This window comes from Periplaneta americana, chromosome 9, assembly GCF_040183065.1.
Source record: "Periplaneta americana isolate PAMFEO1 chromosome 9, P.americana_PAMFEO1_priV1, whole genome shotgun sequence".
Lineage (NCBI taxonomy): Eukaryota > Metazoa > Arthropoda > Insecta > Blattodea > Blattidae > Periplaneta > Periplaneta americana.
Genome location: NC_091125.1, coordinates 137,839,111 through 137,855,842, shown reverse-complemented (window position 1 = coordinate 137,855,842; position 16,732 = coordinate 137,839,111). Strand labels below are relative to the sequence as shown.

Here is a 16,732-nt window from a genome sequence, read left to right as displayed (position 1 = left end):
AGATTTTTTTCTCTAAAACTCTCTAAATCTTCTGAGTTTTTCCAAAGCTAAAATTTCTGTTGGAAGATACAGATTGTAGACCATTAATGTGATTACTATGTAATAAAACACAATGAAATATGGAAGGGGTGCTGGGATAGGTGTGCGAGGAACCCAGGGGAATATTTAGAAGGGGACTAAGTCGCCATTATTCCACGGAGCCACCATTTTCTTTATATTAAATGGCTAGATAATTTCCAGTCAGTCCTCGTACTGTTTTTTAGTTCAATTGATTTTTTTAAACTCTCACTCTTTATTGTACCTACTCTAAAATTAATATTAATCAACTTAAGAAATCAATTTAAGAAATATGTGACTTAGATGCATCTACTTGTCAGATGAGCTCTGAATTTTCTGTTATATTACTGAAAGTAACTCAACACTTACAGTGAATTTTCTTTTTGTGTAAATAAGTCAATAGGCAATAGTGATAAATGACTGATTATAAAATTAAATAATCTAAAACTTTTAAAAATCTTCAGATAATACATAATGGACATAAATAATAATATAATAATAATAATAATAATAATAATAATAATAAAGAATAGTTTTGCATCAACAAAAGCCGCTCTAAATAAGGATTCACAGATCGGCCTACTAATCAATTCACAATAAGCAATGATTAAAAACAATTATGTATGTGACAATTTGAAAGAAAAAAACATTAAGATAAATGATGAGAAAACATAGGAAATCATTTACAATAAAAGTTTCTTGGGTACAAATGATTACTAATTACAGCTAAGGATGATTTTAACACATGAGATCCTATGGCATTAATCGCTGCATCAGAAATTTTAAATTGTGTAAGTTGATTAAGGCAACAGATTTTGTGTATTTAGGAAGTTATATTTCAGAGCCTGCACACCAAAAAGATGTTGACAGCAATTTAGTAAAATATAAGAGCATTAAAAGGAATTTTGAAAATAAATTAAAATTAGATACCAGTATTGCAAAATCAGCTTTCCTCTACGAAAGCGAATGTTGAACTCGTCAGCATGATAAGAATAAACTGTTAATAAATGAGATTCCTACATTCCTTAAGTGGAGTAGCCTTAAAAGACAAAATCAGAAGTGACTGACTTAGAATTAAATGAAATATCGAAGAAATGGTGAAAGAAATTTAAAACTCTCATTCAAAATGGAGTCAACACGTTCTGAAGATGCTAGATAACCTTTTACGTCGGAAGTTATAAAATTACAAACCACAAAGAACAAAAAATTTAAGAAGATCATATCGCCACTGGATTGATAGTTTTCATAGTTGCAGAATGGTCATTGGACCCATACAAGAGGAAGAGGAGAAAGAGAAATTGAAGAAAGGGTATTTTGACAATATGAGCCCGAGGATTCGCCATATGATTATCTGACATCCGCCTTACAGTCGGGGAAAACCTTGGAAAGAACCCAACCAAGTAATCTGCTCAAGAGGGATTCAAACCCACGTCTGAACTCAACCTCAGAGCACAAGTCCTACATGCTAACCCCTAGATCACATCGGTGATCTTTGTGAATGTTAATGCTATGAAAAGAAATAAACAAAAACACTGTTTAATATAAACATTTAACAATGTATAGAGTTTGAAAGCTGAACTTCCAGTAGTACAGTGCGTTCGTAGCTCAACCGGACCACTAAAACATTCAAATTTGAAAATTGTACTTTCAATAATTGTTCCTTTTAAAATTATTCATGTTTATTTTTTATTTCATCATCCTTCAATAAAAGTTTTCTTGTTTATTTCATCATCCCTAATTAAAACTTTTCTAACACTTGTTCATATTATTTAGGTTATGTTATAACGGTCCGGACGAGCTACGAACGCACTGCAGTATGAATAACATTCATTCAGTCATAGTTTTCTGCCCAAGGGCAGGTCTTTCACAGCAAACCCACCCTTCCTCTTAGTCTCCGCATATGATCCTTATATCTTTATGTCGATGTTTGCAGTTTTTCTTGGGAACGATAAATGTGGTAGCTTTCTGCACACCACTTTCTCTTTCGCATCTTAAGAGACCCCAGGGAGCCCCAGCATGGAGGTGAGGAGAGTAAATTTGACTAATTAGGCCCTCCGGACTTCACTGAAATTCACGGCAAGCGAATATCAGTTCTATCAGGGTTTTTGACCCGATCAGAGACCAGGAAATCCCAATTAGCCTTTGCCCTTCCCACCCATTAATAACATGTGTTATGTAAATGCTGTTGAGATGGCTATATTTGAGCATTGCTTTCAGTTCATCTGCTGATCATCATCATCATCATCATCATCATCATCTAGACCTGTTTCGGCTCCATCTAGCAGTCGTCTAAAGGTTCTTCCTAACCGTTGATGTCCTCTGGGTTGATGTTGCATCATCATTTTGGGGATTCTTGAATTATCCATTCGTTTTACATGGTGTAGCCAATTTAGTTTGTATCTGTTTATTTTTTCTTCTACTGACTCTACTTTTAATTGTTCCAATATTTCTTCATTCCTTTTTCGATCTAAAAGAGTATATCCTGCTGTCCGTCTGACAAATTTCATTTCCGTTGCTTTGATTCTGCTCAAATCCCTTTTCCTTAATATTCAAATCTCACTTCCGTATAAAAGGGATCTGTATAAAAGGTGAAACATAGAATTATGAAGCTGGGCCAGGCCAATAATATAAGTTTAAATATGCTTAGTACTAGTATATGAAACATTTTTTGAAAATTTACTTAGTTGAAAATTGTTGTTACAAAATTTACCGAAAAATGTATATTCCTAAGTAGATACAAACCTCGAACCATTCCCAGCCAGTCGACATTGTAGCTCTCCACATCACTGAGGTCTGTGATGACTCTCTCCTTCGGCAAGATGCTCTGGAAGTGCTGCACGTGTTTGTCACTGAGCTGTGCGTAGTTGCCACGTTTGACACCAGGATAGCGAACTGACGTGAGTTCCACTTTAGAACTGCAGCACTTCCTCCCACAGTGGATTCTTCGAACTGCCTCATTCTTTATTACTGTCGACACTACCGCTCTCCTTGCGACTGCACGCCTTAGAATCTGTCTCAGCATTTTGACTGTCTGCAAACAATATAAAATCCGTATTTTTATATTCGCTCATTAAAAACAAAATAAAAGTGTAGAGACATTCATGTGGTTGAGTTTGGATGTACATCAGTAAGCAAGAGCACTGTCGGCCCTAAGAGTATAATATAAAATTATTTCAAGTATTGTAGAACACAATTACACAAATCTCGAAAAGGTTTCTAAGAGTACATTCTTTTAACCTACATAGGTTGAACAATAAATAAGATAAACGTGCAAATTCGAAATGAATCAGTAGAACAAGTGAACAGCTTCAGATACTTGGGGAGTACTATAATTATTGCCAGAAAGTCAAAAGGAGGAAAGCAATAGCAAAGGAAGCTTTTAATAGAAAAAGGAGTATCTTCTGTGGACCTTCGGAAAAATAAATAAGGAAGAGAAAATGGACAGATAAAATGAGAAATGAAGCTGTGCTAGAAAGAGCAGGTGAAGAAAGAATAATGCTGAAACTGATCAGGAAGAGAAACATAAATTGGCTGGGTCACTGGCTAAGAAGAAACTGCCTACTGAAGGATGCACTAGAAGGAATGAAGAACAGGAGGAATGTTCCAGACAGAAGAAAATAATATCAGATGATAGACAGCATTAAGATACACAGATCATAATATATTATGCAAAAACTAAGAGAAAGGCGGAAAATAGAAAAGATTGGAGAATGCTGGGTTTGCAGTGATAGACCTTTATTTGGGCAAAAAAATGTAAATGATTGAATATGTTAAACACTACCACCACTTCTTCTATCCACTGACTACTAATAGTTTAAATAAATAATTGATTAAATGGCGATCTTATTCGTGTTAATTATGTAGGCATGTGCGGCGTACAGCTGTTTCGGTGCTATTCGACACCATCCTCAGAGCCTACTACCGGTGCTGTAAGCCGCACATGCTTACATAATTAACACGAGGAAGATCGCCATTTAATCAATTATTTATATTCAAGTGTTAAAAGTAGTGTACGAAAGATTCAACATGGATTATCAAGTTTAAATAAATTGAATATTAATTGCTACTTTGCGCTATATTTCACAGAATGTTTACTTTAACTCTCATTACCCATTTCTGACTTACACCACTTCTGCTCTGAACGACTCAACTCTACCGCCAATATTATCGTTGCCGCCAACCACGTTGTAACCAGTGTTTGCAGCATGGATCTGAGCCAGGCACTACATCCCATAAGAAATATAATGGGATGCGCGCGCAATTTTCATCTTCTCCCGTCCATTTCAGCATCTAAAACTTGCCAGGCACAGTTTACCGCTTTCGTTTTTAAATGCTTCGGTAGCTGTATACAACCGCATTTACTACGTCACTCCCTTACCTCGCACTCTTTTCCCGCTTTGTTGGAATAAGTTTCTTAGAGAAAAGTATGCAAAAATAAGGGAATAAAATCCTTGCTGGTTTCTTACAATACTTTGTTTAAGAATGCTTTTATTTCAGTATACAGTATTTCTAACTGTAGTGCGAAACTGTAAACCTGTGAAGTGTTTTCGTGTTGTGTAAGTTGTGAAGAAATTAATTCAGTTATCACTTTATTAAAATCTCCGCTTTCAATATTAACGGGTCCACATCTGTGGAGTAACGGTCAGCGCGTCTGGCTGTGAAACCAGGTGGCCCGGGTTCGAATCCCGGTCGGGGCAAGTTACCTGGTTGAGGTTTTTCCGGGGTTTTCCCTCAACCCAATACGAGCAAATGCTGGGTAACTTTCGGTGCTGGACCCCGGACTCATTTCACTGGCATTATCACCTTCATTTCATTCAGACGCTAAATAACCTAGATGTTGATACAGCGTCGTAAAATAACCCAATAAAATAAAAAATTCAATATTAACGTATTATGAAAACTAAATTCCTGTTAAATAATTGATTTACACGGCGTTTAATATTCACCAAAAACAGCAGTGCTAAAGTTAACAGATCTGGCAAATTCAACTTGGATGTCTATTAGGCCTATAAAAAAATGGTTGTGTGGATGAGATATGGAGAAGTGTTCTTCTGTTTCCCGTGTGTTCTGTTCCGAAGTGAACGTCACTAGTCAAAAGGGGTCTTACAGATTTACTACACTTAGGGCTAAGGGATAAACTAACACACAAAAACTCGAAGGTTAGTATGAATAATGTCTTCAGTTTGTCTGGTTATAGAGAGTATTGAAATTCAGTTAAACTTACATTACAGACTCACGATTATAAAACACAACGAGCAAGTTGAAGAAAACAGGTATGTCCTAAATTTAATAATAAATTAGGCTATATAAAATTTTAAGCAGCAGTAGATTTACTATTAACAAGGTAGGATAAATCCGACGACTTACAATACAGGAGCGTGTTTCGTGAATTAGTTCACTTCAGTTCTGAGTTAGATAAAGACTTAAAAAGTTAAAAGAGCACCTAACCAAGTCAACAGCATTTAAGGGTACATCTAAAATCATTCAAAACGAGTTGCTTGACTGCATGTTGGAAGTGTACCATGTAGAAATAAAATCGAACTAATGATTATAGACTATGTTTTTATCATTGTTTACCATACGACTGATGTTTCAACTCCTCCTACTACTATGTTACGAGCCACCGGCGTAGCTCTGTCGGCTATGGCGTTTGCCTGCCGATCCGGAGTTGCTCCCGCTTGGGCTGATTACCTGGTGGATTTTTCCCGAGGTTTTCCTCAATCGTAAGGCAAATGTCAGGTAATCTATGGCGAATCCTCGGCCTCATCTCGCCAAATATATCATTAACACCAATTCCATCGACGCTAAATAACCTCGTAGTTGATAAAGCGTCGTTAAATAACAAAGTAAATAAATAAATTACGTTACATAATTGATGGAATGCCTGTCTATTAACCGATAAGTGTGCATTTTTCCTCTAATTTGTCTAGACTTTGTGTACAGTTGTATTACATTTTGGTGAGTTTAATAATAATAATAATAATAATAATAATAATAATAATAATAATAATAATAATAATAATAATAATAATAGGTCAATAGGCCTATTAATAATAATAATAATAATAATAATAATGTCATTATTGTTAGTGTTTATTATTATCCTTATCTCTGGCACTAGGCATTAAATGTTTATGAGCCGCCACTGGTTAGGACACTAGGCCTAGTGTACAACAATTAATTAGACTGCACTACACTGACTTGGTTATATCTGCATATTAATTGTTATTACCGGTAAATAAATGTTTAATATTTTCACTAAAGTATGCCTGCATTTATTTTTAGAATTAAATATTGTTTTTATTACTTGTTTATTATCCGAGGGTTTTTTTATTCCTCTTGCCCAAATAATTCTTTTCAATTTCAGTAACAATCAAGGTTACCAGACGCTGTACCAAAATTTTCTTAGTTTCGAATCTTAGTACTGTATTTAAGTTATATAATTTCAACATTCATTAAAATATTGGAGAGGGAAGATGGCCCTGACAAATGTTTGTAGTGAGGCTCACATGATCCTATGGGCGTCCATGGAGCAGGCAGGCAATTCTTGTGTGTCATAAAATTAACACTTAGGCCTATTATTAGTCATCTGAGAACAGAAGTTAACTTCTAAGTTATTTGTCAAAGGATGTAACAGTGTAACAAACTCAGACAGTCAGTGGTCATCCTTTCTAGATAACTACTGTAAATGAAAATTTATATTTACGTAACAATTGCGTCATCTACATTTCTCCGAAGATGCAATCAGAATTCAAGCTTTATCTAAATAGAAATGCATATCCGGAGATTTGAAGGAAAATATAATCAATTGAGAGGAATATAAAATCAAAATAAAAAATTTCTTACATAAATAAATATTTAATTTTAAATTATTTCATTATTTGTTTGTAATGATATAGATTTAATTACATATCGTTGACCTTGTAAATGCATTTGAGGAAATTTAACAACAGAGCAAAATAACTTCTTATTCGTTTTATACCCCAGCTAAAAACTGTTATGCATTTGTTATTTATAAAATATAGGAACATAAGATATCCAGGTTTACGATGTGTTATCGGGAGACGTATTTTGAAAATATAGACAGATTCCGACATCCGGGAGAAATTGAACTTACGGGGTTTATTTAGTAAGTAAGCCGACGATATATTGAATTATGATTTTAAAGTATTCTAATGTAAAAGAAATTGTTGATTTATACTGTCTTAAATCAGTGAGCTGCAAATTACAGATGACATTTGGAATTATGTAAATTTTTTTTCTTTGGTTATTTTACGACGCTGTATCAACATCTAGGTTATTTAGCGTCTGAATGATATGAAGGTGATAATGCCGGTGAAATGAGTCCGGGGTCAAGCACCGAAAGTTACCCAGCATTTGCTCGTATTGGGTTGAGGGAAACCCCCGGAAAAAACCTCAACCAGGTAACTTGCCCCGGCCGGGATTCGAACCCGGGCCACCTGGTTTCGCGGCTAGACGCGCTGACCGTTACTCCACAGGTGTGGAATTATGTAAATCAGGCACACTTAGGCCTAATGTGACAGAAAACAATACAGATCGTCAATTACAGCATGGAATAAACAAGTTGAAAAAATGGGCATACATCCCCTTTTTTTCCTCTCTCTTTCTTATACGGAATAAGAATCCAAAGGCTTGCACTGCATCCTGAGATTTATTGTGCTTACCATTCCTATTCTGTGAATGATTGGTAGCCGAACAGTCGCGCTCTTGTACAAGTACAGCACGCCGCATCGTAAATTTAATCCAAGCTATGGTATGGATGATTATGATGATGATATGTGAATTAGTAATGGCGAAATGAGTTCGAGGTCCAACGCCGAAAGTTACCCATCAATTCTGCTCCAATTAGTTCAGTGGAAACCCCGGAAAAAATTGGACTAGGTAACTTGTCCCAACCAGGATTTCAACCCGGGCCCGCTCGTCAGACGTGCTAACCGTTACGCCACAGCGATGGATCATAGATCCCTTGAACAGTTTTATAAATAAAAGCCAAAGTAAAGCAACCCATGACTTTCTTAAAAATGGACAGACTAATTAAAAATTCTTTCATCAGACAAAATTGGCAGGTAGGCCTACTGTGGCTGTTTTTCCTATTTTTTTTCTTCTTCTTTACATTCTAATTCTTCTTTACATTCTAATTCTCTCTTCTACTGTAGGCTATTAAATCTTCCTTACGACTGCTTTCATTTAGGTTTGAAATTATAATTTGATGCGGAATTTAAGAATCGTTCATTCAAAGCAAATGATTATTCCATTGAATTTCGTATATATCTATAACAGAAATTGGTGCAAATTTTTTAAATCTTTTCCCATACCTGCTGCTTTTTTATATTTGAAGAATGAAAGTATATTTACAACATAGTTTTCCTCATTAGTGATAGTTTTCCTCAGTGTTCAAACTCCAAATGTGTAGGCCTAAGTATTATCGTAAATCGAGCCAATAGTTGTTAGTTTACATAAAATGTGTAATTCTACATTATTTAATAGCTGGGCATACTCAGGAATTCTAGATATAGAAATAATTTAATGAAGTCGTTTCAGTTGATCAATTGGACGTATTTAACAATAAATGCAATAGGCCTATACTAAGATTGAGAGTGCAATTTTATTGTTTACACCTAGGCCTATATTCTTTTCAGTGAAAAAATAAAGTGACGTAAACCGTAGAATGTACGCGGCTATGGAGTAACGGTTAGCATGTCTGACTATGAAACGAGCGGGCCCGGCTTCAAATAGTGATTAAGGGTAAGTTATCTCGTTTTTTTTTTTAGATAGCTTTTCTCTCGATAATTGAAGCAGAATTGCTGGGTAACTTTCGGCACCGGACCTCGAGCTCATTTTGTCATTATTAATTTCAACTTCATAATTCAATAGTGTCAGGTCATTACAGTATATCATAGTAGCTATAATATATGGCCTACTGTATGGTGACATGCTAGTTCCTTTAATTCACCTTTCAGCTTGGTGAAGATTACTTGGCTAAATCTGAAAGAACAGATCCGCAGTAGGGGAAGTTATCCCCACTGTTGCCGCATGGCAGCTGCTCTCTGTCTACTGTCTACCCTCCGCCCTGTGGCGCACTCCCAAGCCCACCATAATGAAATGTGCATTCGACACTCACCGCATTTAGCATAACACAACACACAACAGCTTCTACGATCTGTTCTTTCAGATTTTCCCGTAGAAATTGGATTGATCACTTGGAGATCTAGCCTATATCAACTCTTGTGTTTCCTTGCTTGAGTAACATTTTACGTAAATCATTACTAAGTTCATTATTATTGCATCAATAACTATTGTAGGCCTATAATAATAATAATAATAATAATAATAATAATAATAATAATTTAGGGATCCATAATTTAATTCTAGTATAACATCAATCATAGTCTTTTGTTAATTCTTATATAACTACAATGCAGTTTGGGGGTACAAATATATTTTGGGGGTACACTAGCAAAAAAGATTGAATACCACTGTACTACACCATATGTCGGCAGCATGAAGTAAATAGCCTACCAACTACGAATTACGAACTGTGTGGTTGATGCGAGAAATATACAGAAGACGGTAATTTAACTTGTTGATCTGTGGGTGAGAAGATATTATTACACGATAATGAAACACTGAATGAAATGATATGGAGAACCTCCTTCACAGATCTGCGTTTTGTTCATCGCTGTAATCACAAATCTTCAATGTTGTCACTAGCATAAACACTCTATCCACTCACTAGACTCACTTAACAGTCGCTATCTCTGATGTAATTTAACACACAATGATCATAGGAATGTTGGCCTTCTCTTCTCGATATTATCCTGGCTTATCAATTCAGTCATTTTGTACGTTTTCACTATGACAAAGCAACTGACCTGCCTCGTTTCTGTTACTGCTTTGCATTATCTGCACTCTATCATAGCATAATTTGTATTACTCTAATTAAATTTTTTCCTTAGAATGATATGGAGTCAACAAAATGAATATCCGCAGTACTTACACTTGGCTGTCTTCACAACTGATTGATAATCAAGGTTAAAGAAGTCCAGAATTCAAGGTTATGTAGCAATTCGTCTACTTGTAAACAAAAAGTCACGTGTATATACAATCGCTTTTATAGTGCGCCCTCGCGGGAAAAACGTGTAACAGTCCCAGCTGTTTTGGGAGAGGAAGAGGGGAGATGTCATCCTGACGTGTGCATGAAGGTTGTCTTCTATCGCGCATTGGGACCAGATTTTATCTGTTTTAAGTTTGACCTGTGTTGTCTCAACATTCTTTTTTCGTAATTCTGGTTTTTGCAAATGGTGTCTTCATCTAGTGTCTTTACTTCAAACAACTCTCATTTTACAAACTTATTGATCAATAAATGGCTGTCTTCTGTCTAAGGCAAAATTTAACAGGCCATGCAAAAGAAGCCAAATGACCTGAAAATGTACAGAAACTTGACAAAACTTATTCAAACATAATAATAAGAGCGAGAACAGGCCTACAAAGTTTGGACCTATATCATCTATACTAATCAGAAAGTTCACCTTTATAATAGCGATAGTTCTTATTTTGTACAGTGCAACAACTTATGTGATGTAAAACTTAATAATAAATATGAAGAACACCTGAATATATATAATATATATATAGTGCTCGGGAAAAGTGACACAACTCAGTTTCCACAAACCTTTTTTGATAATTTATTGACAACTTACGGAACATCTGCTCGCTTGGAAAAAATACATCGGTATTTGCTCGGGAAAAGTGACACAACTCAGTTTCCACAAACCTTTTTTGATAATTTATTGACAACTTACGGAACATCTGTTCGCTTGGAAAAAATACATAGGTATTCCTTTCATTACAATAATTCATACAGATAAAAATCAAATCGACATAAACCAGTGTAAGTTGTCAATAAATTATCAAAAAAGGTTTGTGGAAACTGACTTATGTCACTTTTCCCAAGCACTGCAGATTATATATAAAAGCTTCAATTTAGCTAGTCGGCGATGTATGCAATGGAAGGGGAAAGAACTGGCCCCTAACCCATTATCTCCTGGCCTACTTGCCTCGTAATTGGTGTCTTCTTGGTATCACTTGTGACGTTCAGACCTGCCTTTTGATAGTTTACTAAACAACTCTCGAACTTCGTAACACATAGGCAATTAGGGTGACCAGCTATCAAGAAAAAGTTTTACGCATATGATCAAAATTAGTTTGAAATTAATTAGCATGTATTGCACAGAATACCCCATATTAAATAAACATTAAATTATTAAGACACTAGGCCTACCTATATGGAAAATTTCTTCACAATATCCTTAAATTGTCTGAAGGGGAAGGTCCAGGAACTGCCATATAATTACTGTCACTTTTCTTTAAAAATAACATGTCACTCCACTCTGGTTATTGTTGACAGGTATCTTTAATGAACAACGATCAAAGTATCTTACATGTTAGAACAGTGTTTCTCAAACTCCGGACTCTGGCGTCAATTATACCGGGCCGCGGGATATTCTCCTGGAATTTGTCATTTCACTTTCCTAAACATTCTTCACGAATAAATAGTTTATGGTGTAAATATTCTTAGGAGAATAATTTTCGTGTTTGTGTCGAAAAGCGAAAATCCAAGTATGCCTTCTCTATGCTCCCTAGGCTAACCACATGTCCGGTTTTGATCCGGACAGTTAGGGTGCTATGCATAGACATTTCGCTAGCCCGCGCTACGAGCGTGCTAAACTAGCCCCGGCTATCGACTGATTACTTGTACAGGATTCATATCATATATCGCTAACACTGGTTTATGAATACGAAACACGTTAGTTCGCTGATCATCCACCGGAAGCCCGCGCTAAGAAGTCTATGAATATGGCCCTTAACGTTTATTTTTTTATATAATATGTCCGGGTGTAGGCCTACGTCTGGCATTGGATCTGGAAAGCATAGTCTAATAGTCTGGATTTAACATGATATTAGTTAACATTTCGAAATATTTTCTCAAATACAGCTGCGGCTCGTGATAAAATATTACGTGTGTTCACAATTTTGGGTTCCAAACCCGAAAAGAATTTGAAATCGTACGTTCAGCCTAATATGTAATGTCATGATTTCAATGTTTCACTATCGAAAAAAAAACCGTAGGATAAATTCAAAACATATAATAATAATAATAATAATAATAATAATAATAATAATAATAATAATAATATGGCCTAATAATAATAATAATAATAATAATAATAATAATAATAATAATAATAATAATAATAATGAAACCCAGTCTTTTTATTTTCAACTTTTCCTAGTCAGTTTACCCAGTTCTTTACTGTTCAAAATTGCTTGAACAGAGTTCATTGTTTACATTTGTTAAAAATTGATCCATATCCACAGTGTCATTATTTACAAAAGCGTGTGTTCAGTAATATATTTTGGTTCACTGATACACTATAGCCTATACCAGTACTATAATCCCATTCGCATAGATTGATTACTATAAATACATGCCAGTAAATATTATTCTTAAATATTATACACTACCACACAGATACTTAAATTCATACCACTATTACATTGAGCCACCACATGTTTGAAAGCCAAACCATGGATAAATATTTACCAAACTATGCTATTATGCTAACACTTAAAGTATAGTAATTCACAAACTACACCCTCGTAGCAGCATTGTACACACATCCACACAAAGTAAAGGCTCCGTCAGTGAGAAATGCTGGCACCTACAGGCTAAAATACAGACTATTAAATTTCCTCCTCGAGATAAAACACGTGAACGATGCACCCGAAATCTGTAGGATAGATTCACTGTTCACTTAGCGCTTTGTGCTCTTGACGAGTCATAAGCATCCAGCGAATGACAATTTTCTCTCGCGCATGCGTGTAATTCCTGTAACATCCTTGAAAAGAGCACGGCTTGTACGTGAACGCATGTTTCCAAGCTTACATAAGAAGTTAATGCAAGATGCGGGAAGTTTAAAATACTCGATTCTGATTTATACATCTCCACTACGTCAATACGGTATTAAATAATAAATCTAGTCGTGCATTAATGAAAACAAGGTGTTCACGTGCTCTTGTGCTCTTATTAACGCACCGCCACTGCTCATATAGGCCTACTATATAAGTTGCAAACTACTGTACGTTAGGTAGGCCTATAGGTACTATTCCTGTTATCTACAATATTAATTTTCTCCATTTTCTTTTACATTACGACGTGTTAATGAAAAGCTTATATTAATTTAATTGGCGAATCCAGAAATGCATATAGAGTGTTAGTTGAGAGGCCAGAGGGGAAAAGACCTTTGGGGAGGCCGAGACGTAGATGGGAAGATAATATTAAAATGGATTTGAGGGAGGTGGGATATGATGATAGACAATGGATTAATCTTGCTCAGGATAGGGATCAATGGCGGGCTTATGTGAGGGCGCCAATGAACCTCCGGGTTCCTTAAAAGCCAGTAAGTAAGTAAGTAAGTAATCCGTTTGGTGGTAATTCGCTAGTCCAGTGCAATGAATGACTGACTCGAAAATGTTTTCCTTTCTCATTGTTAACCCTTAAGAGCTATGGATCGTCTGCTAGACCGCTCCCAGTTTTTCACCTTCTCTATTTATCTAAATTTCCACACCCGTGGAGTAACGGTTACCACGTCGAAACCAGGTGGCCCGGGTTCGATTTCCGGTCGGGGCAAGTTACCTGGTTGAGGTTTTTTCCGGGGTTTTCCCTCTACCCAACATGAGCAAATACTGGGTAACTTTCGGTGCTGGACCCCGGACTCATTTCACCGGCATTATCACTTTCATCTCATTCAGACGCTAAATAACCTAAGATGTTGATAAAGCGTCGTAAAATAACCTACTAAAAATTATCTTAACTTCAAGTCATTTCCTTCGTTGCTTTGTCTATCTTTCAGTTCGAACGAGACCTGCATCACGAGAAGGTCACGCGGGTTATCTTAATTTTTTTCTCAAGTAATATTCAATCCAGTTTGTCTGGAGCGGTCTCACAGACGTACTATAGTAGTTGCGTGTGTGTATTTCACATGCATGTTTTCGTTATTTATTTTAATTTTTCGGATTGTTGTGCAGTATAACTGTCATCTCTACATGTAAACAAGGCGGAAAAAGCAGGACCTTCTAGGCAACGTGGTTTCAATGTTTGAAGAGAGAAAAATATCCATGCTCTCGATGCGGAGTTTCTGTTCGCTTGGAGTGCTCCAGGAAAATTTGTGTGAGGTGTTTGCACGAAGATTGAGTGGTCTTATGAAGGAGTGCAATGTTATAAAAAGTCTTGTGCTCTTTAATTTAAAAAAAAATTGGAAAGTGAAAAGTATATTTTTTTATACAGTAAACAGTTTCCGTTCCAGAAAATTGAACAATAATTTAACAAAATATTTCACTGACCTGTTTGAAATGTAGTAAATATTAGCATTATATTCTGAATTCTTATTATTTTTACAATATAAAAAGGTGATAATAGTTCAATAAGTTTAAGAATGAAAGAGTTGGGAAAAGCAACAAGTCATTACTGTATTTTGTTGTTGTTATTATTATTTGTAGCTGTTTTAGACTACTTACATTTTCTAAACGACTTATATTTACATGTTATAATATTCTGTAATCATGTACCAATGGTCAGTATGCTGCAGATGTTGCACATAATAAATTCTTATTTTATATAAAATAAACAGAGGTCTCATAAACCCCTCCATAGTAGTTACGTGGCAATAACTGTCTGTAGTAGGCCCTACTTAAGATTAAGGAGGTGGTAGTCGAGGGGTTAGCTGGAAGAAGGGCGTTGATTTCCGCCGACCTTCGACTACCGAAACAAAAGCACCCGCACCTCTCTTCCTCTCCGCAAGAAAAAGCTGCGCAATTAAATAAACCTGAGAAGCAATCAACATTTCAACAATGGACATTATGGTCCAATCATAATACAGAACTTTCGCGCCGTGATAAAGAGAGAAAATCAGGATATTAATGAATGAGAAATCATTCAGCGGCCGATATCTGTGAATATTTCAATAGTATCCAACCCTTCCTACTGAGTGTCTGTAATATTGTATATAGTCTATCAGGTATTCTTGTCGTACTTTAATTTTTAATGTAATGGTAATTGTAAATTTAATATTAATTGTAATCTTATTGTTCATGTTATAGTTGTAATCCCCTGGTAGAGGGGCAGAGAAGGCCTGACGGCCTTATCTCTACCAGGTTAAATAAAAAAAAATAAATAAATACTAAAAAATACTAAAAATACTAAAAACAAGACATCTGGTTGAGAGACATGTTATTTTTAAAGAAAAGTGACAGTAATTATATGGCAGTTCCTGGACCTTCCCCTACAGACAATTTAAGGATACTGTGAAGAAATTTTCCATGTAAGTAGGCCTAGTGTCTTACTACTCGTAATTTAGGGTGCTATTCATAGACATTTCGCAGCACGCGCTACGAGCGTACTAAGCTAGCCCCGGCTATCCACTGGTTACTAGTACAGAATTCAAATCATATCCTATCGCTAACACTGGTTTATGAATACAAAAACGCTGATCATCCACCGGAAGCTCGCGCTAAAAATGTCTATGAATACGGCCCTAAATGTTTATTTAATATTGGGTATTCCGTGCTTAATATCAAACTAATTTTGATCATATGCGTAAAACTTTTTCTTGATAGCTGGTTACCCTAATTGCCCCCATTAATTACGCCCCTGTTGAGATTCGTTTGCAGCCATCGGTGTAGCTCAATCGGCTGAGGCGCTTGCCTGCCGAACCTAAGTTGCACTCGGGCGTGGGTTCGATTTCCGCTTAGGCTGATTACCTGGTTGAGTATTTTCCCCGAGGTTTTCCCCAACTGTAAGGAGAATGTCAGGTAATCTATGGCGAATAATTTGCCTCATCTGCCAAATACTATTTCACTATCACCAACCCCAGTGACGCTAAATAGGCCTAACTGAGAAGTTGCTGCAGAATCGCTAAATAGCCAAAAAAAAAAAAAAAAAAAAAAAAAAAAAGCTTCGTTTGCAATGTTTCTACAGCTCATTCCTTTCTTGATGTGTATGTTATAACTGATTCTTTTGTAAAATTTACAGTAATTGTTTGCAGTAGTTACGCGAAATTACGTCTCGTCACCAGAATATTGTACGAAATGAAACATAAAAATTGGAGATTTATCTTTCGAAGAGGTGGAAAAATTCAAATATCTTGGAGCAACAGTAACAAATATAAATGATATTCGGGAGGAAATTAAACACAGATTAAATGTGGAAATGAGAAGCTTTTGTCATCTAGTCTGCTGTCAAAAAATCTGAAAGTTAGAATTTATAAAACAGTTTTATTACCTTTTGTTCTGTATGGTTGTGAAACTTGGACTCTCACTTTGAGAGAGGAACAGAAATTAAGGGTGTTTGAGAATAAGGTTCTTAGAAAAATATTTGGGGCTAAGAGGGCTGTTACAGGAGAATGGAGAAAGTTACACAATGCAGAACTGCACTCATTATATTCTTCATCTGACATAATTAGGAACATTAAATCCAGACGTTTGAGATGGGCAGGGCATGTAGCTCGTATGGGGCGAACCTAGAAATGCATATAGAGTGTTGGTTTGAGAGACCTGAGGGAAAAAGACCTATGGGGAGGCCGAGACATAGATGGGA

At 35.9% G+C, this 16,732-nt stretch overlaps 1 protein-coding gene across 8 annotated transcripts in view; it reads right to left on the bottom strand.

The window, feature by feature from the left end:
• D2hgdh (D-2-hydroxyglutaric acid dehydrogenase) overlaps positions 1–16,732 on the bottom strand; it is a 270,875-nt gene that overhangs the window by 30,727 nt on the left and 223,416 nt on the right. For 5 of the 8 annotated variants that reach the window (XM_069835982.1, XM_069835979.1, XM_069835981.1 and 2 more), the window contains exon 2: positions 2,800–3,088. In XM_069835982.1, coding sequence (XP_069692083.1) covers positions 2,800–3,079 — 280 coding nt within the window. In that variant the 5' untranslated portion in view covers positions 3,080–3,088. Of the gene's footprint in view, positions 1–2,799; positions 3,089–9,811; positions 9,910–10,075; positions 10,188–16,732 lie in introns of those variants that run through there. The other 3 variants (XM_069835975.1, XM_069835977.1, XM_069835978.1) reach the window with 3 other exon arrangements.